The 22776-nt window shown below is 59.4% G+C and overlaps 2 protein-coding genes across 6 annotated transcripts in view; one reads left to right on the top strand and one right to left on the bottom strand.

The window, feature by feature from the left end:
- Positions 1 to 99, bottom strand: part of LOC144723215 (engulfment and cell motility protein 1-like) — a 37961-nt gene extending 37862 nt beyond the window's left edge. For all 5 annotated transcript variants that reach the window (XM_078601760.1, XM_078601762.1, XM_078601763.1 and 2 more), the window contains exon 1: positions 2 to 99. The gene's annotated coding sequence lies outside the window, so the exon portion shown is untranslated. The remainder of the gene's footprint in view (position 1) is intronic.
- AOAH (acyloxyacyl hydrolase) lies at positions 98 to 20050 on the top strand. The gene is made up of 22 exons (XM_078601767.1): positions 98 to 252; positions 2909 to 3071; positions 3452 to 3547; positions 3900 to 3966; positions 5914 to 6013; positions 6611 to 6670; positions 6798 to 6868; positions 7246 to 7306; positions 7476 to 7546; positions 7703 to 7751; positions 8545 to 8593; positions 9722 to 9816; positions 10149 to 10249; positions 10612 to 10658; positions 11493 to 11529; positions 13296 to 13367; positions 13473 to 13645; positions 14886 to 14944; positions 15140 to 15199; positions 15693 to 15789; positions 17032 to 17108; positions 17910 to 20050. The coding sequence occupies exons 2-22, from the start codon at positions 2948 to 2950 to the stop codon at positions 18036 to 18038; spliced, it is 1695 nt and encodes a 564-aa protein (XP_078457893.1). The 5' UTR covers positions 98 to 252; positions 2909 to 2947; the 3' UTR covers positions 18039 to 20050.
- Positions 20051 to 22776: the final 2726 nt, after the last annotated feature.

Genomic DNA, 22776 nt, shown 5'->3' with positions numbered 1-22776 from the left:
CCTGCAGTGGGGTCCAGCCGGAACGTCGTCTCCTCCTCCTCCTCGTCGTCGTCGTCTCCCCGCTCCCTCCTCCCCCCGCGCCCTGCAGCCCCTGACGCCCCCCCCACACTCCGGGGGGCCCCGCCCCTCGTTTCCTATCCTCCAGTCACGTGCGTGTCACGTGACGTGGAAAGAGGAAATGCGCGGAGTCCCCCAAACACCTTCTCGCCCCGCCCCCTGAGATTTGACGACGCGGGGACACGGAGACACGGGGTGAGAGAGACACAGAGACACGGGGGAGACACGGGGTGAGAGAGACACAGAGACACGGGGGAGACACGGGGTGAGAGAGACACGGGGGAGACACGGGGTGAGAGAGACACAGAGACACGGGGGAGACACGGGGTGAGAGAGACACAGATACACGGGGGAGACACGGGGTGAGAGAGACACAGAGACACGGGGGAGACACGGGGTGAGAGAGACACAGAGACACGGGGGAGACACGGGGTGAGAGAGACACAGAGACACGGGGGAGACACGGGGTGAGAGAGACACAGAGACACGGGGGAGACACGGGGTGAGAGAGACACAGAGACACGGGGGAGACACGGGGTGAGAGAGACACAGAGACACGGGGGAGACACGGGGTGAGAGAGACACAGAGACACGGGGGAGACACGGGGTGAGAGAGACACAGAGACACGGGGGAGACACGGGGTGAGAGAGACACAGAGACACGGGGGAGACACGGGGTGAGAGAGACACAGAGACACGGGGGAGACACGGGGTGAGAGAGACACAGAGACACGGGGGAGACACGGGGTGAGAGAGACACAGAGACACGGGGGAGACACGGGGTGAGAGAGACACAGAGACACGGGGGAGACACGGGGTGAGAGAGACACAGAGACACGGGGGAGACACGGGGTGAGAGAGACACAGAGACACGGGGGAGACACGGGGTGAGAGAGACACAGAGACACGGGGGAGACACGGGGTGAGAGAGACACAGAGACACGGGGGAGACACGGGGTGAGAGAGACACAGAGACACGGGGGAGACACGGGGTGAGAGAGACACAGAGACACGGGGGAGACACGGGGTGAGAGAGACACAGAGACACGGGGGAGACACGGGGGAGACACAGGGTGAGAGACAGCCACACGGGGACACGGAGTGACAGACAGCCTCGCGGAGACACGGGGACTCAGGGACACGGAGACACGGGGACACGGAGACACGGGGACACAGAGACACGGGGACACAGACACAGGGAGCACGAACACACGGGGGGTGGGGGAACGGAGAGGCGGGGACGCGTGATCTGCGTGATCTGCGTGACACAGCCGTGTTTGGGAACATTCTGTTGATAAACATCAGCGGAGACGCGGGGCAGAGCAGGGCCCGGGGGGAACTGGGTGAGGGTGAGGGGGGGACTGGGTGAGGGGGTGAGGGGTGAGGGGGTGAGGGGGGGGACCTGGGTGAGGGGGTGGGGGGGTGAGGGGGGGACTGGGTGAGGGGTTGAGGGGGTGAGGGGGGGGACCCGGCCCCCACGGGTCCCTGTGAGGGGTCGTGGCTGGGTGTTGGTCGACACAGCCCATCATCCTTGCAAGGTTGATAAAATGAGTACCACGTTGTGATGAGGTCTTTGCTCTATGGATAAACTAGGCAATGTGGAATTTCCACAACTGGCCTTTGCAGGGTTACTTGACCACACTTCACCACGCTGGTCAGTGCGCGTTGGTGGAGAGGGGAGGGGGAGATCAGGAACGGTTCTGATCGCACTGCCCATTAATGTTAGCCGTGTTTGGGAATTGAACACCCACACACAACAACAACAACAACCGCCATTCGCCACTAAGTGGCAGTGACGTCACCACGACGCTTGTGCCAGGCCAAGTGCACCTTGAGGCCACGTGAAGTGTCGAACGCCCGCTGGCAGGAGGTCACGGGGCAGACCCAGCAGGTGCCACGGGTCGACTGACCGAGATGACCGAGATGACTGGCTGATGCACCACCTGTGCCCCCTACTGTACCAACTTGCTGTGCTTTAGCCACCCGGCCCTCGGCTCGTTGTTGTGAGCGGCGCTCCTCCGCCCTCCGTTGTTGTTGGAGGGCGACTGCCTCCAACTGCCCAGTAGCGTCCTTCACGAGCCTCCTCCACAGAGGCCGATCTTGACACCGCTGGTACCAGTCATCGGCAAGTCCACTCAGCTCCACGTCCTCCTGTACCACATCACTCCATCTCTTCTCTAGCCCGTGCCGCGCCCGTTTAGCCCCCTCGATCCGGCCGAACAAAAGCTGTTTAGGCATGCGGTGGCTGGGCATGCGGGCTACATGACCCAGCCAACGCAGCCTTGCCTGCCAGAGGAGCTCACCGATGGGACTTTGCCCAGATCGTTCAAGGATTTGTGAGCTCCTCACACAATCCAGCCTGGTTAAACCCAGGATGGATCGTAGGCAGGCCAGCCTAAATGTTTCCAACCACACTCACACACACATTCCCATTGATACACTGACGCACACTCTCACACACACAGACACTGACACACACACTCACACACACATTCCCATTGATACACTGACGCACACACACACAGACACTGACACACACATTCCCATTGATACACTGACACACACTCGCACACACACTCACACACACTGACGCACACACTCACACACACGGACACTGACGCACACACACAGACACTGACGCACACACTCACACACAGACACTGACGCACACACTCACACACAGACACTGACGCACACACGCACACACTCACACACACTGACGCACACACGCACACACTCACGGGTTTCGCGCTCTGTGCCTGCCGGGCACCACCCGCGTCGTCACCCCCCTCGGGGTGACAGCGACGGGGACGTCGCTCAGTCCCTCTCACGCCGCCGAGTGATTCCACAGGTCACACCCAGAGGAGCGTCACCCGGAGTCTCAGGGGACATGGCCCGGCTCCCCCTGCTCCCCCTGCTGCTCCTGCTGCCCCTGCTCCCCCTGGCCGCCTGCGCCACCCCCGAGCCGGGGTCGAGGCTGGGACCCGGAGTGAATGGTGGTTTCGGGTGCCTGGGTGAGTTTGGGGATTCTTCACAACTCACCTCATTCGCCACCTCTCAATTTCACAACTCCTCACGCTTCATGCCAAACCGCTCACCACACGCCACTCGCACCCCCATTTATCTCACTCACGCCTCACCACTCACCCCTCACCCCACTCACTCAACCTGGGTGGGCTCTGTGGCTCCAGGTGCAGCTGTGGTGCTGGTGGTGAGCATTGGTGAGTGGTGGTGGGCTGTGGTGAGTTGTGGTGAGTCGTGGTGTTTCCTCGTTGATGCCAACTGGTGCTAGTGAATGTTAGTGAGCTCTGTTGAGTGGTTGTTTTGGTGAGAATTGGTGAGTGTTTGAGTGGTAATTGTACCACTGCTCACCAACAATCCCCACCGTGTCCAGGCTGTGTGATCGCGGTGGGCATGGTGCAGCAGTTGTCAGAGATTCACAACGACTCCATCTCGAGCGCCATGGCGAGGCTGTGTGGGGTGCTACCTGGTGAGGACACTAACACGTGCCACCTGCACCACCAACACGTACCACCTGCACCACTAACACGTGCAACCTGCACCACCACCAACACGTACCACTTGCACCACCAACACGTACCACTTGCACCACCAACACGTACCACTTGCACCACCAACACGTACCACCTGCACCATCAACACGTGCCACCTGCACCACCACCAACACGTGCCACCTGCACCACCAACACGTACCACTTGCACCACCAACACGTGCCACCTGCACCACCACCAACACGTACCACTTGCACCACCACCAACACGTGCCACTTGAGCTACCAACAACACGTGCCACCTGCGTCACCTGCATTCATTTCCCACAGAGACCCACAACCTGCGAGCCTCGTGTCAGATCCTGCTCCAGGTGTTCGGGCCAAGCATCATATGGATGTGAGTGAGTACCAGGTTCATGGTCCAGTGCATGAGTGATTGAGTAGAGCGAGTACATGAGTGAGTGAATGGGCGAGTTGTGGTCAGGGCCGGATCAAGTCGTGGGGGGGGGGGGGGCTTCAGGGGCTGCAGCCCAGGGGCCTCCGCCAGCTGGAGGGGCCTCCAGAGACGAAGTGAAAAGTTGTTTCGTTTTGTGAGTGCTGAATTGTATTTGTTGTTTGCCTTGTAAAAATACATTTGTATTTTTCTTTCACTTTGTTTCCTTTTAAAAATATTACTGGGGGCCTCACAATACCTGTAGCCCAGGGGCCTACACAATCTTAATCCGGCCCTGGTTGTTGTGTGTGGTTTGGTGTGTGTGGTGCCTGGTGTGTGTCCAGTGTGGTGTGTGTCCAGTGTGGTGTGTGGTGGAGGATGCGGTGTGTGTGGCGCTGTGTGTGTCCAGTGTGGTGTGTGGTGGAGGTTGCGGTGTGTGTCCAGTGTGGTATGTGTCCAGTGTGGTGTGTGGTGGAGGATGCGGTGTGTGGCGTTGTGTGTGGTGCAGGTTGCGGTGTGTGCAGCGCTGTGTGTGGTGCAGGTTGCGGTGTGTGTGGCGCTGTGTGTGGTGCAGGTTGCGGTGTGTGTGGCGCTGTGTGTGGTGCAGGTTGCGGTGTGTGTGGCGCTGTGTGTGGTGCAGGTTGCGGTGTGTGTGGCGCTGTGTGTGGTGCAGGTTGCGGTGTGTGTGGCGCTGTGTGTGGTGCAGGTTGCGGTGTGTGTGGCGCTGTGTGTGGTGCAGGTTGTGGTGTGTGTGGTGTGGTGTGTGGTGCAGGTTGCGGTGTGTGCGGCGCTGTGTGTGGTGCAGGTTGCGGTGTGTGTGGCGCTGTGTGTGGTGCAGGTTGCGGTGTGTGTGGCGCTGTGTGTGGTGCAGGTTGCGGTGTGTGTGGCGCTGTGTGTGGTGCAGGTTGCAGTGTGTGTGGCGCTGTGTGTGGTGCAGGTTGCGGTGTGTGTGGCGCTGTGTGTGGTGCAGGTTGCGGTGTGTGTGGCGCTGTGTGTGGTGCAGGTTGTGGTGTGTGTGGTGTGGTGTGTGGTGGAGGTTGCGGTGTGTGTGGCGCTGTGTGTGGTGCAGGTTGTGGTGTGTGTGGCACTGTGTGTGGTGGAGGTTGCGGTGTGTGTGGCGCTGTGTGTGGTGGAGGTTGTGGTGTGTGTGGTGCTGTGTGTGGTGGAGGTTGCGGTGTGTGTGGTGCTGTGTGTGGTGGAGGTTGTGGTGTGGTGCTGTGTGTGGTGCAGGTTGCGGTGTGTGTGGCACTGTGTGTGGCGCAGGTTGTGGTGTGTGTGGCGCTGTGTGTGGTGGAGGTTGTGGTGTGTGTGGTGCTGTGTGTGGTGGAGGTTGCGGTGTGTGCGGCGCTGTGTGTGCGGTGCTGTGTGTGGTGCAGGTTGTGGTGTGTGTGGTGTGGTGTGTGGTGCAGGTTGCGGTGTGGTGCTGTGTGTGGTGCAGGTTGTGGTGTGTGTGGTGTGGTGTGTGGTGCAGGTTGCGGTGTGGTGCTGTGTGTGGTGCAGGTTGCGGTGTGTGCGGCGCTGTGTGTGGTGGAGGTTGCGGTGTGTGTGGCGCTGTGTGTGGTGCAGGTTGCGGTGTGTGTGGCGCTGTGTGTGGCGCAGGTTGTGGTGTGTGTGGTGCTGTGTGTGGTGGAGGTTGTGGTGTGGTGCTGTGTGTGGTGCAGGTTGCGGTGTGTGTGGCACTGTGTGTGGCGCAGGTTGTGGTGTGTGTGGCGCTGTGTGTGGTGGAGGTTGTGGTGTGTGTGGTGCTGTGTGTGGTGGAGGTTGCGGTGTGTGCGGCGCTGTGTGTGCGGCGCTGTGTGTGGTGCAGGTTGTGGTGTGTGTGGTGTGGTGTGTGGTGCAGGTTGCGGTGTGGTGCAGTGTGTGGTGGAGGTTGCGGTGTGTGCGGCGCTGTGTGTGCGGCGCTGTGTGCAGGTTGAACACGGAGGTCACGCCGGACGTGGTGTGCCACGCGCTCGCGTTGTGCCGGCGGGACCCTGGAGAGGCGTTCTGCCACGTGTTCCCTCTGCCCAGGGTGGGGCCCGACTCCGCACGACAACAACAGCGGCCTGAACATGCACTCATTGTCATCAACAGCATCACCCACGGTCTCCCCACTGTTTTCATGAAGGCCATCCCACGCCGCCACCATCCCGCGTGGGCGCTTGCTCGCGCTCTTGCTCGCGGCACGGTTTCAGCGCCTCATTTGGCCGCCATCGGCCATCCACCCCTCTCGCCACGACGCGTGCTGCCCAAGTCCACGTGCTTCTCTTACCTCGGGTGCGCCTCTCTCCGTCTCTCGGCCTAATCGCCAAGCTGCGTTGCTTTCCGCACTCGGCAACGGCGTCCATCCAGGGCAATAAAGTGAGCACCGCTTTGTGGGGAACATCCACGGTGGTCGTCCTGCGGAGAGACTCGCCCCCGCCATGGGAATGTGGAATCCCTCCCGCTGGCTCGGCGATGTAAACGGGAGACGAGCACCGCCGTATGTATGATGATCGGAGGTGCGGGGGAAGGACGGCAAACTAAACGCGCGGCAGTGCCCGCGTGAGCGGGACACGGAGCCACCCCCCCCCCCCCCGTTGTCTCACGGCGACCCGTGTCCACCTGCCCGCCGCCATGCTGCGTGCAGGGAGGCCTGCACCAGGCCGTGGAGGCGGCGAGACGACTGGCGCCCGGCTCCCCCGTGCCGGTAAGAGGTCGGGGTCACTGGGGGTCATTGACCGGGTCGTTGGGTCGCCGAGCTACACAGGCTCCTGTTCTGGAGCCCGGGTGGGCGAGGTTGGCTCGTGATGCCCTGACAACCGCGTCGCCCTCAGGATAAATTCCTGGAGCTGTCGGGAATCTGCTCCCTCCCCAAGATCCGAGATCTCTGCGAGCTCATTCGGAGGTACGCGCAGCCCCACCAGAGATCTCGACTCCTGACCACCGTCCACTCGCTCCCACACCGCGACCACCACCGCACCGCAGGTCACTCCGCCCACTCCCCCACTCCCCCAATGTGTAGGTGATGACCAAAATGAGCGACTACGTTGTGAAAAGTTACCGGTGCCGCCACTGTATCGGATCGTGGTGTTAAGTAGCTCTTGCGTTGATTGGTTGCGTTAGATGTGTCGTGTTCATGAGATGCGCGTGACGTTCATCAGTCGTGTGTCAATTAGACGGGACTTCCAAATTGGCGTCTTGTGTCCGGGTGGCGAGTTGGGGGTCATGACGCCGTGAGTCCGCGAGGATAGATCACGGCCGATGATGATGTATTTGACGCAGGTGCTGGTCTCATCACACCCCAGCTCAAGATGGTGATGGGGACCTCTTCAGCACCGTCCCTGTGAGTGTCCTGAACAAACATCATCGTTAACATCGTTAACATCGTTAACATCGCCGTCAACGTCGTCATCAACGTCGTCGTCATCTTGGAACGCGCACAGCTGCTCGGCAGACACCCACGCTGGCTGTGTCCCCGCTGCTCCCCCTCTCGCCCCCCCCCCCCCCCCCAGGTGTTCCGCGGCTCCCACTGGCGCGGGAGAGACTGTGCGGACCGCAGCGCAGACGTGCACCCCGGCCGCAGGTGCATACCATCTCACTCCACCTCGTCACCCTCCACCTCCACCTTCCTAGCGGCCATCCATCGAGTCCGTACGCATGGAGGGGGGAGGGGGGAGGGGGGTTATCCCAAATGCGTTCGCTTGCGTATGGGGGGTCTACACTCTCCATCTTGTTTCAGGCCAAGCAACCAGGACGCCTTCGAGGACTCGAACTGCAACGGCATCTGGGTGAGGAGGATCAGCCCTCGCACCCCACTCACCCCACTCACCCCACTCACCATCACTCACCATCACTCACCATCACTCACCCCACTCACCATCACTCACCATCACTCACCATCACTCACCCCACTCACCCCACTCACCATCACTCACCATCACCATCACTCACCCTCAATCACCCCACTTACCATCATGGCTCTCACTTGCCATCACCAATACTCCATCCTCACTTACCATCACTCACCATCACTCACCATCACTCACCCTCACCATCACTCACCCTCACTCACCCCACTTACCATCACTCACCCCACTCACCCTCACTCACCATCACCATCACTCACCATCACTCACCATCACCATCACTCACCCTCACTCACCCCACTTACCATCATGGCTCTCACTTGCCATCACCAATACTCCATCCTCACTTACCATCACTCACCATCACTCACCCTCACCCCAGTAGGCAGTAACACCTCTGGGTGGACAATAAGTGTCGTAATATCTGTAGGGAGTGGTGGCATAGTAGTTAGCTCACTGCCCTATAAACCCGGCGACCTTAATTCATGTCACCCTCATCGTCAATAACAGTGACGCTAATCTAAACTGATCCTGGAATCAGCCTGAAATGATTACTTGATGCAGTGTGTAAATATCGCCACTGAGGAGACAAAGGCGATCGGGCGTGGTGCTGACCACCCACCCAACTATGTGCCGTGCCGGCTCGCTAAAATCACTTGCCCCAACAGTCTGTTAAGGCTACACGGGCACCTTTGTCTTTGCGTGCGGGGCACAGGGGGTGGATCCGGCAGACGGCGTCGCTTACGAGAAGAAGTTCTGCGAAAGTGAGGAGCGTTCGGCCTCACCCTCTCCCTTGACCTGCGCCCCTACCTCTGTGCTCAACCCCTACCTCTGACCCAAGCCTCACCCTTGACCTCAGCCACCAGCCCGACCCCAAACCTTGCCTCTGACCCTGACACCGACCGAACGCGAGCGCCATCGGGACAGCGCGGGGCTCAGGGTTTGGGCTGCTATCGTCTCCTTCCTTCGTATGGCACGCGGGGAGGGGGGAGCCACCGTTTGTGTCGGTGTCAGAGTTCAATGCTCAGGGCCTGCAACCAGCGCAAGGCGGCAGGAGACGCCGTGCGCACCGCAGCGAGACCGCCAGGGTGCGTGGCGCGCCCGTCGGTGACGCGTTTGATTAACCTCGGTGGCAGTTTGTCGATTCTGGTGGCGAGGGCATGGTGAGTGTCAGCGTGGCGGCGAGGGTGTCGTGAGTGTGATGCGAGCAGCGAGTGTGGCGCGTGCTCGTGAGCGAGATGCGAGATTGATGACCGCATGGTGAGAGTGATGGCGAGTGGAGGCGGGGAACGTTGTGGCGAAACGGCGGCGAGTGGGCGTGGCCAGCGTGGTGAGTGGTGGCGGGGAGCGAGCGGTGGTGAGCATGGTGAGTGGTGGTGGGGAGCGAGCGGTGGTGAGCGTGGCGAGTGGTGGTGGGGAGCGAGCGGTGGTGAGCGTGGCGAGTGGTTGGGAGCGAGCGTGGTGAGTGGTGGTGGTGAGCGTGGTGAGTGGTGGTGGGGAGCGAGCGGTGGTGAGTGTGGCGAGTGGTGGTGGGGAGCGAGCGGTGGTGAGCGTGGTGAGCGGTGGTGGGGAGCGAGCGGTGGTGAGCGTGGTGAGTGGTGGTGGGGAGCGAGCGGTGGTGAGCGTGGTGAGTGGTGGTGGGGAGCGAGCGGTGGTGAGCGTGGCGAGTGGTGGTGGGGAGCGAGCGGTGGTGAGCGTGGCGAGTGGTTGGGAGCGAGCGTGGTGAGTGGTGGTGGCGAGCGTGGTGAGTGGTGGTGGTGAGTGGTGGTGGTGAGCGTGGTGAGTGGTGGTGGTGAGTGGTGGTGGCGAGCGTGGTGAGTGGTGGCGGGGAGCGAGCGGTGGTGAGTGTGGTGAGCGGTGGCGAGAGTGGCCGGTGCTGCCCATCGCCGCAGGTTCTCGGCCGCGTGGCCTCGTGCTCCTGGGGGACTCGGCCGGAGCCCATTTCCACATCCCTGCCGCGTGGATGACCGGGGAACTCCTCTCCCCCGTGAGGCTTCATCATCATCACCAGCAACCCACGTCATCCTTCACTTCACCACCACCACGGCCATTAACACATCGTCATCCTCCATGTCACCATCACCATCGTGACCCACAAACAACATCTTCTTTATCATCAACACATCATCATCTCAACCAGCACCACCACCAGCAACCACATCGCACTGTAGACTGTGAGTAACGTGAGGCGGTGAAATTGAGACACTGAGATTGTGACACTGTGAGATTGTGACACCGTGACACTGGGTGACACTGGGTGACACTGGGTGAGACTGGGTGACACTGTGAGGCTGACCGAGTCCCCATGTCCGTGTGCAGGAGGCGTTCTCAAACCTCCCCGTTGCCCTCGCTAACGAGCTGGACTGGCCACAGCTCTCGGCCTTCACAGGCTTCATGAACTCCAGCTGGGCCTCCATCACGTGAGACGTCAACACGACACGAATGAACGCCGCAACACGCTACTGGTCAACAGAGCAACAACACAACATGACTCAACGCAATACGGCGAGACAACAAAATAACACGTGACTTAACACAACAACACGATAACTCACCATAATGCAAACCACAACGTCGTGTGACACAATGTCACATAGCGCAACTCAACACAGCGCAACTCGCCACAACATAATTGAACACACCGTGACAACACAACGTGAAGACGCAACGCACCGCGACACGACACGGCGCGACAGGGCACGACACGGTCACGTGAGCTGACGCGACAAGGCGCTGCGTCACGGCTAACAGCGTGCCCTCGTCACGGCGTGCGCCGTACCAGGTCCCCCACGGACTCGTTGTACCTGCGGCAGAACCTTGCGGTGAACGGTCAGTGTGTGTCACATGGGGTGGAGCCAATATCACAGTCTCACTCTCACTGTGTCAGTGGCACCATCGCAGTCTGTGTCACTCTCACAGTGTCACCCTCACAGTATCACTCTCACGTCTTCGTGCTCTTGCGATTTACAAACCTCGCGGCCTCGCGGTGGCCAGGTCGTGAGGTCGCGGTGGCCAGGTCGTGAGGTCGCGGTGGCCAGGTCGTGAGGTCGCGGTGGCCAGGTCGTGAGGTCGCGGTGGCCAGGTCGTGAGGTCGCGGTGGCCAGGTCGTGAGGCCGCGGTGGCCAGGTCGTGAGGCCGCGGTGGCCAGGTCGTGAGGTCGCGGTGGCCCGGTCGTGAGGTCGCGGTGGCCAGGTCGTGAGGTCGCGGTGGCCAGGTCGTGAGGTCGCGGTGGCCAGGTCGTGAGGTCGCGGTGGCCCGGTCGTGAGGTCGCGGTGGCCAGGTCGTGAGGTCGCGGTGGCCAGGTCGTGAGGTCGCGGTGGCCAGGTCGTGAGGCTGCGGTGGCCAGGTCGTGAGGCCGCGCCGACCCTCTCGCTCCGCCTTGCAGCCACCGGCACAACGGGGGGCAGCGCCCCCCATGGTGCGGACAACCTTTTTCCGGGCGGTGGGGGCGCCGATCGGACCGACGCAGCGCCGGTTTAACGCGGCGCGAACGCGAGAGCCGAGGAGAGCGCTCTGGGTCCCGTGGCCACGTCCTGGCCCGTTACACCCGACCCCAGGCCACCTCGGCTCGCCGGGGCCTAGCGGGCGACGCAAGGCGCCTGACCCCCGCCTGACCTCCACGTGACCCCCGCGTAACTCGTGGCCCCGGTGTGTCGAGTGCAGGAGCCGCGTCCTCCACCGCCAAGGACTCCCTGACGAGGTGAGGGGATTCTCCGGGGAGCCGGGGTGATGAGGGAGCCGGGTAAATGAGGGTCCGGGTTCATGAGGAGCTGGCAATTTTGTGCTGCACTGGAGGAGTCGTCACTGCAAAAAATTAGCTTCACTGTTGGTTTCTATGGAGATGATGGTTATTGTGATGGAGATAGGGATGGTGGCGACGATGGTGGTGTTGACGATGATGGCGGTGGTGTTGACGATGATGGCGGTGGTGTTGACGATGATGGCGGTGGTGTTGACGATGATGGCGGTGGTGTTGACGATGATGGCGGTGGTGTTGACGATGATGGTGGTGGTGTTGACGATGAAGGCGGTGGTGTTGACGATGATGGCGGTGGTGTTGACGATGATGGCGGTGGTGTTGACGATGATGGTGGTGGTGTTGACGATGATGGCGGTGGTGTTGACGATGATGGCGGTGGTGTTGACGATGATGGCGGTGGTGTTGACGATGATGGCGGTGGTGTTGACGATGATGGCGGTGGTGTTGACGATGATGGCGGTGGTGTTGACGATGATGGCGGTGGTGTTGACGATGATGGCGGTGGTGTTGACAATGATGGTGGTGGTGTTGACGATGAAGGCGGTGGTGTTGACGATGATGGCGGTGGTGTTGACGATGATGGTGGTGGTGTTGACGATGATGGCGGTGGTGTTGACGATGATGGTGGTGGTGTTGACGATGATGGCGGTGGTGTTGACGATGATGGTGGTGGTGTTGACGATGATGGCGGTGGTGTTGACGATGATGGTGGTGGTGTTGACGATGATGGCGGTGGTGTTGACGATGATGGTGGTGGTGTTGACGATGATGGCGGTGGTGTTGACGATGATGGCGGTGGTGTTGACGATGATGGCGGTGGTGTTGACGATGATGGCGGTGGTGTTGACGATGATGGTGGTGGTGTTGACGATGATGGCGGTGGTGTTGACGATGATGGCGGTGGTGTTGACGATGATGGCGGTGGTGTTGACGATGATGGCGGTGGTGTTGACGATGATGGCGGTGGTGTTGACGATGATGGCGGTGGTGTTGACGATGATGGCGGTGGTGTTGACGATGATGGTGGTGGTGTTGACGATGAAGGCGGTGGTGTTGACGATGATGGCGGTGGTGTTGACGATGATGGTGGTGGTGTTGACGATGATGGCGGTGGTGTTGACGATGATGGCGGTGGTGTTGACGATGATGGCGGTGGTGTTGACAATGATGGTGGTGGTGTTGACGATGAAGGCGGTGGTGTTGACGATGATGGCGGTGGTGTTGACGATGATGGCGGTGGTGTTGACGATGATGGTGGTGGTGTTGACGATGATGGCGGTGGTGTTGACGATGATGGCGGTGGTGTTGACGATGATGGTGGTGGTGTTGACGATGATGGTGGTGGTGTTGACAATGATGGTGGTGGTGTTGACGATGATGGCGGTGGTGTTGACGATGATGGCGGTGGTGTTGATGATGGCGGTGGTGTTGACGATGATGGCGGTGGTGTTGACGATGATGGTGGTGTTGACGATGATGGTGGTGGTGTTGACGATGATGGTGGTGGTGTTGACGATGATGGTGGTGGTGTTGACGATGATGGTGGTGGTGTTGACGATGATGGTGGTGGTGTTGACGATGATGGTGGTGGTGTTGACGATGATGGTGGTGGTGTTGACGATGATGGTGGTGGTGTTGACGATGATGGTGGTGGTGTTGACCTCACGGGCTCTGTCTCACTCAGTGCGCTGCTTCTCTCCTCGCAGCTTCTCTCGGAACGAGAGCGACCACCCGGCCCTCCTCGTCTACTCGTTCATCGGCAACGACGTCTGCAACAAGTGACTTCCCCTCCCCCCTCCACCCCCCCTCCGCCAGCAGCTGCATTGCTCAAAACTGTCACCTCCGTGCGCGACCGATCACCGCGTGCGTGCGTGCGTGAGCAGCGCGCGGGACACGGTGGCCGAGATGACGACGCCGGAGGAGATGCGAGAGAACGCCCTGGCCGCCCTCGCGGCCCTCGACAAGGCCCTGCCGCCCGGCAGCCACGTCCTCCTCACCGGCCTGGCCGACGGCCGCTTCCTGTGGGACCACCTGCACGGCCGCTTGCACCCCGTCGGCGAGTGCCGTCACACGGTGGCGCTCGGCGCTCGGCGCTCGGCGCTCGGCGCTCGGCGCTCGGCTCGGAGCCCCGAGCGCCACCCGCCCCCTTTGTCGCAGCCTGGAGCGCGCGTCCCCCCAGGGCCAACGGGCCCCGGGGCAGTTGCACCGCCTGTACCCTCGACAGATATGCCACTACCGTGGGTGCTGCCCTTCACATCTCATGGGTGCTGTTCCTATAACTCGTAGGTGCTGCCCCCTGCACCATCAGGGAATTATAATTCAAGTGCCACCCCCCCCCCCCCCCCCCACAGCTCATTGATCCAAGTCCCCTTACATGTGGTGTGCGGTCACCGCGGCGGCGGTAGTGGTTGTGGTGGTGATGGTAGTGGCGGCGGTAGTGATGACAGTGGTGGTGGTAGTGGTGATGGTAGTGGCGGCGGTAGTGATGACAGTGGTGGTGGTAGTGGTGATGGTAGTGGCGGCGGTAGTGATGACAGTGGTGGTTGTGGTGGTGATGGTAGTGGCGGCGGTAGTGATGACAGTGGTGGTGGTAGTGGTGATGGTAGTGGCGGCGGTAGTGATGACAGTGGTGGTGGTGGTGGTGATGGTAGTGGCGGCGGTAGTGATGACAGTGGTGGTGGTAGTGGCGGCGGTAGTGATGACAGTGGTGGTGGTGGTGGTGATGGTAGTGGCGGCGGTAGTGATGACAGTGGTGGTGGTAGTGGCGGCGGTAGTGATGACAGTGGTGGTTGTGGTGGTGATGGTAGGGGCGGCGGTAGCGATGACAGTGGTGATGGTAGTGGCGGCGGTAGTGATGACAGTGGTGGTGGTGATGGTGATGGTAGTGGCGGCGGTAGTGATGACAGTGGTGGCGGTGGTGGTGATGGTAGTGGCGGCGGTAGTGATGACAGTGGTGGTGGTGGTGGTGATGGTAGTGGCGGCGGTAGTGATGACAGTGGTGGTGGTGATGGTGATGGTAGTGGCGGCGGTAGTGATGACAGTGGTGGCGGTGGTGGTGATGGTAGTGGCGGCGGTAGTGATGACAGTGGTGGTGGTGGTGGTGATGGTAGTGGCGGCGGTAGTGATGACAGTGGTGGTGGTGATGGTAGTGGTCGTTGTGGTGTTGGTGTTGGTCGTTGTGGTGATGGCAGTGGTGGCGGTGGTGGTGGTGGTGGTAGTGGCGGTGGGTGGTGGTGGTGGCGGACTGTTTTCCGGTGTCGGCCACCCCTGATGTGTGGCTCCGCGTCTCCGTGCAGGGCTGTGGAACAGCGACGTCACCTACGCCGATGCCTACGCCTTCCTCGACTGCCTGCAGGTGAGCGTCATGCGGGCAGCCGCACGGCCTACGCGGGGCGTTTGCATTCTCGCTAATTTCGGTGTGGGGGAGGGGGCAATGTGGGGGGGGCGGCGTGGGGGGGGCGGCGTGGGGGGGGGCGTGGGGGGCGGCGTGGGGGGGCGGCGTGGGGGGGGCCCGAGCACGAGTGGTGACGCCGCCGTGTGCTGTGTGCAGCTCAGCCCCTGCGCCGGGTGGATGAGCGCCAACGCGTCCCTGCGTGACGCCACCTCCGAGGTGAGCGCCACGCACGGCGATCGCACCGCTCACAACCATTAACTCGTCGTCGTCGTCGTCGTCGCAAAGTCTCGCCGAGTCTCCAGACTCCTTCAGGAGAGTCCTGTGAAGCGGCCGATGTTGCTGCTGTGCGTAGCCCCAATGCAGGAGGCTGCAGGTGATGCGTCAGGATTATTTGGCCGATACCGGTCACATTGTGTGTGGGTGCAGAACAGGCGGAGAACGTACAGACTACACAGCAAGGTGGTGTGTGATGTCGTGTTGTGTTGCTGGCTATGTTGTGTCGTGTTGTGTTGCTGGCTATGTTGTGTTGCTGGCTATGTTGTGTTGTTGGGCTATGTTGTGTTGTGTTGCGTTGTGTTGCTGGCTATGTTGTGTTGCTGGCTATGTTGTGTTGTTGGGCTATGTTGTGTTGTGTTGCGGGCTATGTGGTGTTGTGTTGTGTTGCTGGCTATGTTGTGTTGTGTTGTGATCTGACCGTCGCTGCTGTCAGAGAGCGCAGCAGCTGTCGTTGGTGTTGGAGAAGATTTCCGCAACTCGCAGCTTCAGCAACTTCGACGCTCACTACGTGGAGTACCCACTCGCCAAGAGTGAGCACAAAGACAAAGATCCCTCGTAGAGGATTAACATCTTTTTGCTTTTAGTGCGCACCTATGAAGGCCGGCAAGATACTCGAGGGGGTGGGTGGCCAGCACCATGCCCGGCCGCCTTTGTCTCCCCAGTTATAATGTTTACACGCCACATCAACGACGTATTTGAGGCGAAGTCGACCAAGGGGAGACCCAGGACCGGTGCAGATAAATTTCACCGGTGTTGGCCACGAGCGGGAACCGAACTCGGGTCGCCTGTTTGGTAGCGCAAAGCGCAAAGCGCGTGACTGCCGCTCCCCACGCACTCACGCGGACACGCGCGTGTCAGAGGCTGACGCGCGTGTCAGAGGCTGACGTACACGAGGGCCGTTACTGCCCCTCGCATGACTTGAGCTTTACTGCTGAAGCCGTCCACGTGGGAACTGGGGGATTGGGCCACGAAGTTCAATGGAAGGGGAGCGTTGGTGGGGCCGCGGCAGGGTCCCTGTCGTGTGAATCGCTGCTGCTTAGAAAGACCGAGGGCCACAGCCAATCAGTAACCCCAACTCTAAAGCCCAACACGAACCCCTAACCTGAACCATAACCTCAACCTTATCCCCATCTCAACCCGAACATAGATCCCTAAACCAATACTGAACCTCTCACTCCAACCGTAAGCCTATCTTTAACCCTCTTCTCAAAATTATCCATAATCCTAGCTCCATCCCTTACCTACAGAGTACCCCTAACCCTATCTATGTCCAACACTCTTCCTTATCTAACGCAATCCAATCCATAAACAAAATCCTAACTCCTAACCCAAATCCTAACCCTATTCAAAACCACAACTATGTCCCAAACATCACCCCAGATCTGATCCGAACTAACCCCAATCCATGCCCCCCCTTGCTTCCATCCCCACGCACCGGCTTGCGACGCCGTTAACACTGTCGCAGCCGCGAGCCCACAACAACAGCAGCAGCCCCGTCGTAGTTATTGTTGTTGTCGTTGTTGTTGTCGTTGTTGTTGTGGTGGGCTCGCGGCAGCGTCTCCCTGTGGCGCCAGGGCTGGGCCGTGGCGTGGGGACCCCAGACGTGCCCCCAGACGTGCCCCCAGACGTGCCCGTCTGTGCCAACGCCGGCGTGTCGAGGTGGCCACGCGCGTGCGACCACCCAGCTCCTGAGACCCGTTTACCGATCGAGACCTTTGCCCCGACCCCGTCGAGCGTCCGCGCCACTAACGCCCGGTGCCGATCTCTCGCAGTGGCCGAGGAATGGGTGTGGAGGGGCGGGGAGGCCTGGCAGCTCATCGAGGCCGTCGACGGATTCCACCCCGACCAGGTGGGGGCAGCAGCGCCCGCGAGCCGAGAGGAGGCGCGGTGCGTGCTGGAGAGGCGCCCTTCGTGTGCGCCGTGCCGGCCTCCTCAAGAGGCGCTCCCTGACAGCACTGTCCCCAGCAATGTGTTGAATGCCCCGTGGTGTGAGGGGGAGCACAGGTGGTGTACGACTGGCAGTCTTCTCAGGCGCTCAACCCATGACCTCTTGCACCTAGCCTGGCACATCAGTCAACTCCTAGCACCTGGGTCTGTCCCGTGACCCTCTTACCAGGAGCGAGCTTTCGACACGTCACGTGAGAGCCTCAAAGTGCACCTCGCCTGGCACAAGTGCTGTGGTAACGTAATCACCACCGAGTGGCCAACGGCAGTTGTTGCTGTTGCACTGTTTTGTGTGCGCGCGCACATGCACGCACACACGGGTGTGTGCGTGTAGTTGTGTTAAATAAGTGCAAGTGATTTGCTGCTCAAACGAGCATTCAATGCGAAGCTCATCTCTTCTCTATAGCCCTGAGGCAGTGGTGGAAACTCGAAATGCCTATTACAGGGGCGAGTTCATCTGAAAGTTATTTTCCCTGAGCGTATGCCCCAAGAGCACTTGTACGGAGATTGTGTGCAGGGTGCTTATTGAGAGTACGCGTGTACCGGAGGTGTGCGTACACATGTAGAGTATGCATATTGCACATTCTCAGAGTAGGCAGAGCCCGAGTGTACACGTATGCGCTGTGCGCACGTCCCCGTGTGCACCGAGAGCGCGCACGCTGCAAGGGCACCACACTTGTGCCGGGTCCGTGTCCGTGTCTCGCAGACGGCCCTGGCGCTGATGGCCGGCATCCTGTGGGACGAGATCACGCAGCGCTGGCCCGACGTCCTGGGCCCCGAGAACCCTCACAACGCCGACATCGCCCGCGTGTTTGGCGACCAGGGTGGCCACTGAGACACCGCGTGAGCCAACGCGGCGGAGCTGCACGCCATTCACGGTCTCTCAATTCCACGATCGACGACCTCCACGTGGAGCCACCCTGGAACCCCAGGCAATCGGGGTTTACTCCCACGCGGCTTCACAAAATGAGGGCGGCTGTCCTTGGCTGAGATTGATTTATACATTTTAATAACTATCAGTAAGCCTTTCATTTAAAATAGGATCAGGAAGTGGCCCACATGATGACAGCATGCCTCCTGTTCTGAGCTTTGTCTCATTGGTATAACTGATCGCTCATAATTCTTTCATTGGTTTAACCTCTGGTGTGATTCTCTTGGTTCACCATGATTGGCCAAAAAAGCCTATAAATCGTCCGGTGCAAGTTAAGTGAATTTGTGTGACCAGGTGATAACTCAAGAGAGCGGGATGCGTCTCATTTACAAGGATGACCTGGTGGGACAGAAAAGGAGGAAGTCAGCAAGGTATTGCAGCCTACGGCCATCGTCGGGATGCGCCAGTAGGAGTCCGTCAGCATTTTCTGCTTGTGCACCGCGCGGAAGCCGGCATCATCGGAACGATTACCGAGAATGACGCCGGTAGAAGTACGGTCGCCGGTACTCCTCTAGCATCACCGTCATGGCTGCCGTGTGTCCATCCTCCCAGCTGGGCTGCTGTCAACTTTATGCAAACCGGTGAACGGGCCATGTAACCTTGTGGATCACTTAAATACGTGTTTTTACACCGTTAAACATGCTCGGCAACATTTGAGCAAAATTAGAAAATTGCCGGCAGGAGAAAATCCCGATACCCGGGGAAGCCAGGGGTCCCCTGCCCCGGCAGCAGCGGCAGCAGCAGCGGCAGCAGAGATGCGACTGCGCTGAACAACATCGCTGACTGTAGGGCGACCCCAAACACCACCCAAGTGGTCCCCTCGTCCGCAGGCGTGAGATTGTGGATGCGGCTAACAGAGCGCCATCGCCGTGCCCCGTGGGTGCCACACCAACGCCGATTGGCAGCGACCGTGTTCTTCGAATCAAAAGTATTTCTCCTGACATCCAAGGGGGCCTGGGCCCCCCAACCCTTCGTGGATTGCCAAAAGCAGCCCCAAAACTTCGAGCGGTCAACAACAAGCAGCATTGTCTTTTTATGACAGGTTAAGAGTAGGAGCATTTCTTGAATCGGAGCACGGGCCCGACGAAAGAAGCAGGCCTCTTGCGAACAAGACGTTCCATCTCGATGGATCGTCTGGGTAAATTAGTTTATCAAATAATTAAATTCGTGTCCATTGGAGCCGGCGGTGACACAGCGTCCCACCACCGTGTTGCGGCCACTTCCATGCGTCGGCCTGGCCGCCCACCGCCGGCACGCTCGGCACCGCCACCGCAAAACACAGACGTGAAAACGACCGCCCGGCAGATGTGTCCTCAAACGCAGGGCGAGGCCTCTCCGGGCAAATGCGAACTATGCGAGGAATGCCGTGCGGTTCACGACGGGCAGAGGTCGCGGGCCATTAACAGCAGCACTTTGAACCCAGCCCCCAGCACCGCTCCCGTCCCACGCGGCCGTTAACGCAGAACCCGTAAATGCAGAACCGCTAACGACCACTTCCAAGAAAGAGGGGGGCCGTTTCCTCCTGGTGTGATTAGATGGGGTGGGGGGTGGGAGGCTGTAAAGGGAGCGCCTAACTTCTGCTGAATTGGATGCGTACGGAATAGAGAGGGGGAGGTAGAGAAGGTGGAGGGAGGTTGAGCAGGGATGGATGGAGGTCAGGATGGACATTGTGTCCGCGTCATGTGTCGCCCTTCACCGGCTCGCGCTGGGCGGCCCCTCGCGCACACCCTGGGGCTCCCAACCCATCACAGGTGCACATTTCAGATGTATTTCGAGGTGCACGATAAGTACAACACAACACACCGTTGGTTATGATTACAGCAGCAATTTATTATAAAATGATTATTTGTACAGGACTAAATTGCACCAAATGTGTACAGAAAACCATGGAGAGAATATACTTCATGCTGCGCAAAGTGGCTTCAGAGAGAACTCCTTGCTATGATGCTGCCACACGTGGGGAACGCACACTCGGACAGCCCCACACACACACGCACCGGCCCACAGGGTGGGTAGGTCAGGGGTGGGGACTGTGAGGTGCAGGGCTTGGAGTTCAGCATTTGGGGGTTCATCGATTCTCGGTTACAGTTGGCAGGGTTCTTGATTGGAGATTCAGGGTTCAACATTGAGGGGGTGTCAAGAACGAGGGGGTGTCAAGAACGAGGGGGTGTCAAGAACGGGGGGGGGGGGGGTGGGAGAGTTCAGGGATTAGGGTTCAGGTTGAGGAAGTCAACGATTTGGGGCTTCAAGGTTGGGGTTTAGTAGGAGCTGTGCCAGGGGCTGCAGCTGCTGCCTCGCGACAAGCCGCTGGTGCAGCTCCTGCACACTGCACAAGCTGCAGTGTGCAGGAGCTGCACCAGCGGCTTGTCGCGAGGCTCACCGCCCGTGGTTCCACGTGGATCTCCCCACGGCCACTGCTCCCCCCTGTACTGCGTTTATATTTGTAAGGCTGCTCATCATACGTTTACCGTGGATTCACGTTAACGTACGTACCCTTTTTATTTAAAAGTTTAGAGCTAAATTTTTCAGACACTGTCGCATTTTAAAGCCATATTTTATGATTAGTTTCATTGTAAATCTCATCGCTTTAGTTCTTTGTTATTTCTATTCCAAAACACGCGTTACAAGTCTTACGAGTGAAATAACCGAGTTCCCAGCCCCCCGGCTCACTGCGGTCGCTACAATCACCACGGGGTTCCGCTCCACCAAGCCGCGCTGGCGATCGCGCCGCAAGCACCGGTGCCGCGGCCAACTCCACGGCGCCGGCTCCGCTGCCGCCAACGCGAACCGCCGGGCCCCGGGCACCGCGTAACGATCTGGCGGCGTGGGAGACTCGGAGCCGCGAGTTTACCGACGGAAAACGATCACGACAGCATTTACAATGCTCGCGAGGCTCGTCTCACAGGGCCTGCGTCACGGCCCCTCTCTCGCGGGGAGCTGCGCGTCTCGCAAGAGGACACCACGTACGAAGACATGCGCTGGACACGAAGGAGACCACGGACTCGTGTAATACGGACGGATTATTCCCATTAAATAAACGCCTACCTGCTACACGTCTACTTGATACACAGAACCGAGGGGACTGAAAATCACTGCACATTAATCTACCTTTACAGTCAAGGCTATGATAATTATCTTCACCTACCTATAAATTCACTGGCTGTACACCCACAATACATTCATCATCCCAAAATGGTTTTAGAGCAGAACACTTGTCGGAAGAAACCAAAGAATTATTTTTTTTGAGAAACGTTTTACGTGTTCTGCAAATCACGCAGACCCCAAGCTTGAGGGTTTCTTTACCTGAGACGTTTTGGGTTCTTTTCTGTTTTAACAGACTTGAGAAATGCCTTTAACAGCAACGCACGCTGTGACTTCTGTTGATCAGAAAACATGTGGGTCTTGGACCAGCACATTTCCAAAGAGGTCTGTGTTGATATATATAGTTACATTATTGTATTATTCTTGTGCTTAAAAACGAACTTAACAAATACAAATTAAGCCATCGAAAAGAATTTACTCCTCACACGGCAAAAGCTGCGACCATCGGAGCAAACGTCAGCCAGTCTCCATTGCCACACGGCGGTGGCAGCGGCACAAAGCCAAAGCCCCTGTCCATGCGCAGCACGATCCAACCAGACTTGACGCACCAAACGCCAAACCAGCCATGCTCCGCTCGCTAAGGTTTTTGGTGAGCGCTTGGTAAAGCTCTGAGCAGGACCTTCATGGTCAGTGGCCGCCAGCGCTGACAAATCTACTCGGCTCTTGGCCACGGACGCTGCAGCTGCTCCATCGCTGGTTTCCAAACACCGGCACCGCGCGTGCCGTCGAACCTCTGTCACGGTCCGCGCTCACGGCCACAGAGTCCGGCCGCACTTTTGGTTTGAGGTTACGGGGACGCCGCGGTCCGGCTGGGTAGCGACCTCGGGTCATGGCCGCCGAGCCCACGACCGTCACCGAAGGTCGGAGCGCCCCACCGGGGATGTGACGTGACTAAGGGGCGCAACCGAGGCATCCGCCGGCACGCCTTCGCCACGAGCGGCCGCGAGGGAGAGACACGTGTGACTTGACGTTGGTCAACAGATCAACGAGAGCGAGTGTCATCTTTTCCTCCGACCCAGGAAACCGGCCACGGCACTCTAGTTTCCAGCGGGGACATTGAGACCGACAGAATTAACGCCGCTGGCCAGTGAGAGTACGTGGGACAGGACTGCAGGACTCCACAGTACACACACAGGGCCCACAGTACACACACAGTACACGCAGGGGCCCACAGTACACACACACAGTACAGACAGGGGCTCACATTACAGAGGGCCCTGCAATAGCCACAGGGTTCCTGTAGAACACGGTAGAACTACAGGGCCCCACAGAACAAGCAGTACACACCAGGGCCTGCGGAATGTGGCGTACAAAAACACGAATTGATTATGGTGCAACACAGTGGGTGACGACAACAGGACGTGATTTCGCCTCGCTGTGCAATCACTGCTCGCATTGCCACGTGTGTTCACCGTGAGGTAGAGGGTGGAATGAGGCGACGATGACGCAGAACGGATGAGGTAGGTGGATCGGTGGCGGTGCCAAAGGCGCCGCTTGGGGGGGGTGGGGGGGTGGCGACGAGGCTGGCGAGCGGGGGCGA

This window comes from Lampetra planeri, chromosome 17, assembly GCF_965212315.1.
Source record: "Lampetra planeri chromosome 17, kcLamPlan1.2.h2, whole genome shotgun sequence".
NCBI lineage: Eukaryota > Metazoa > Chordata > Hyperoartia > Petromyzontiformes > Petromyzontidae > Lampetra > Lampetra planeri.
This window is presented reverse-complemented; position numbering and strand designations above follow the sequence as displayed.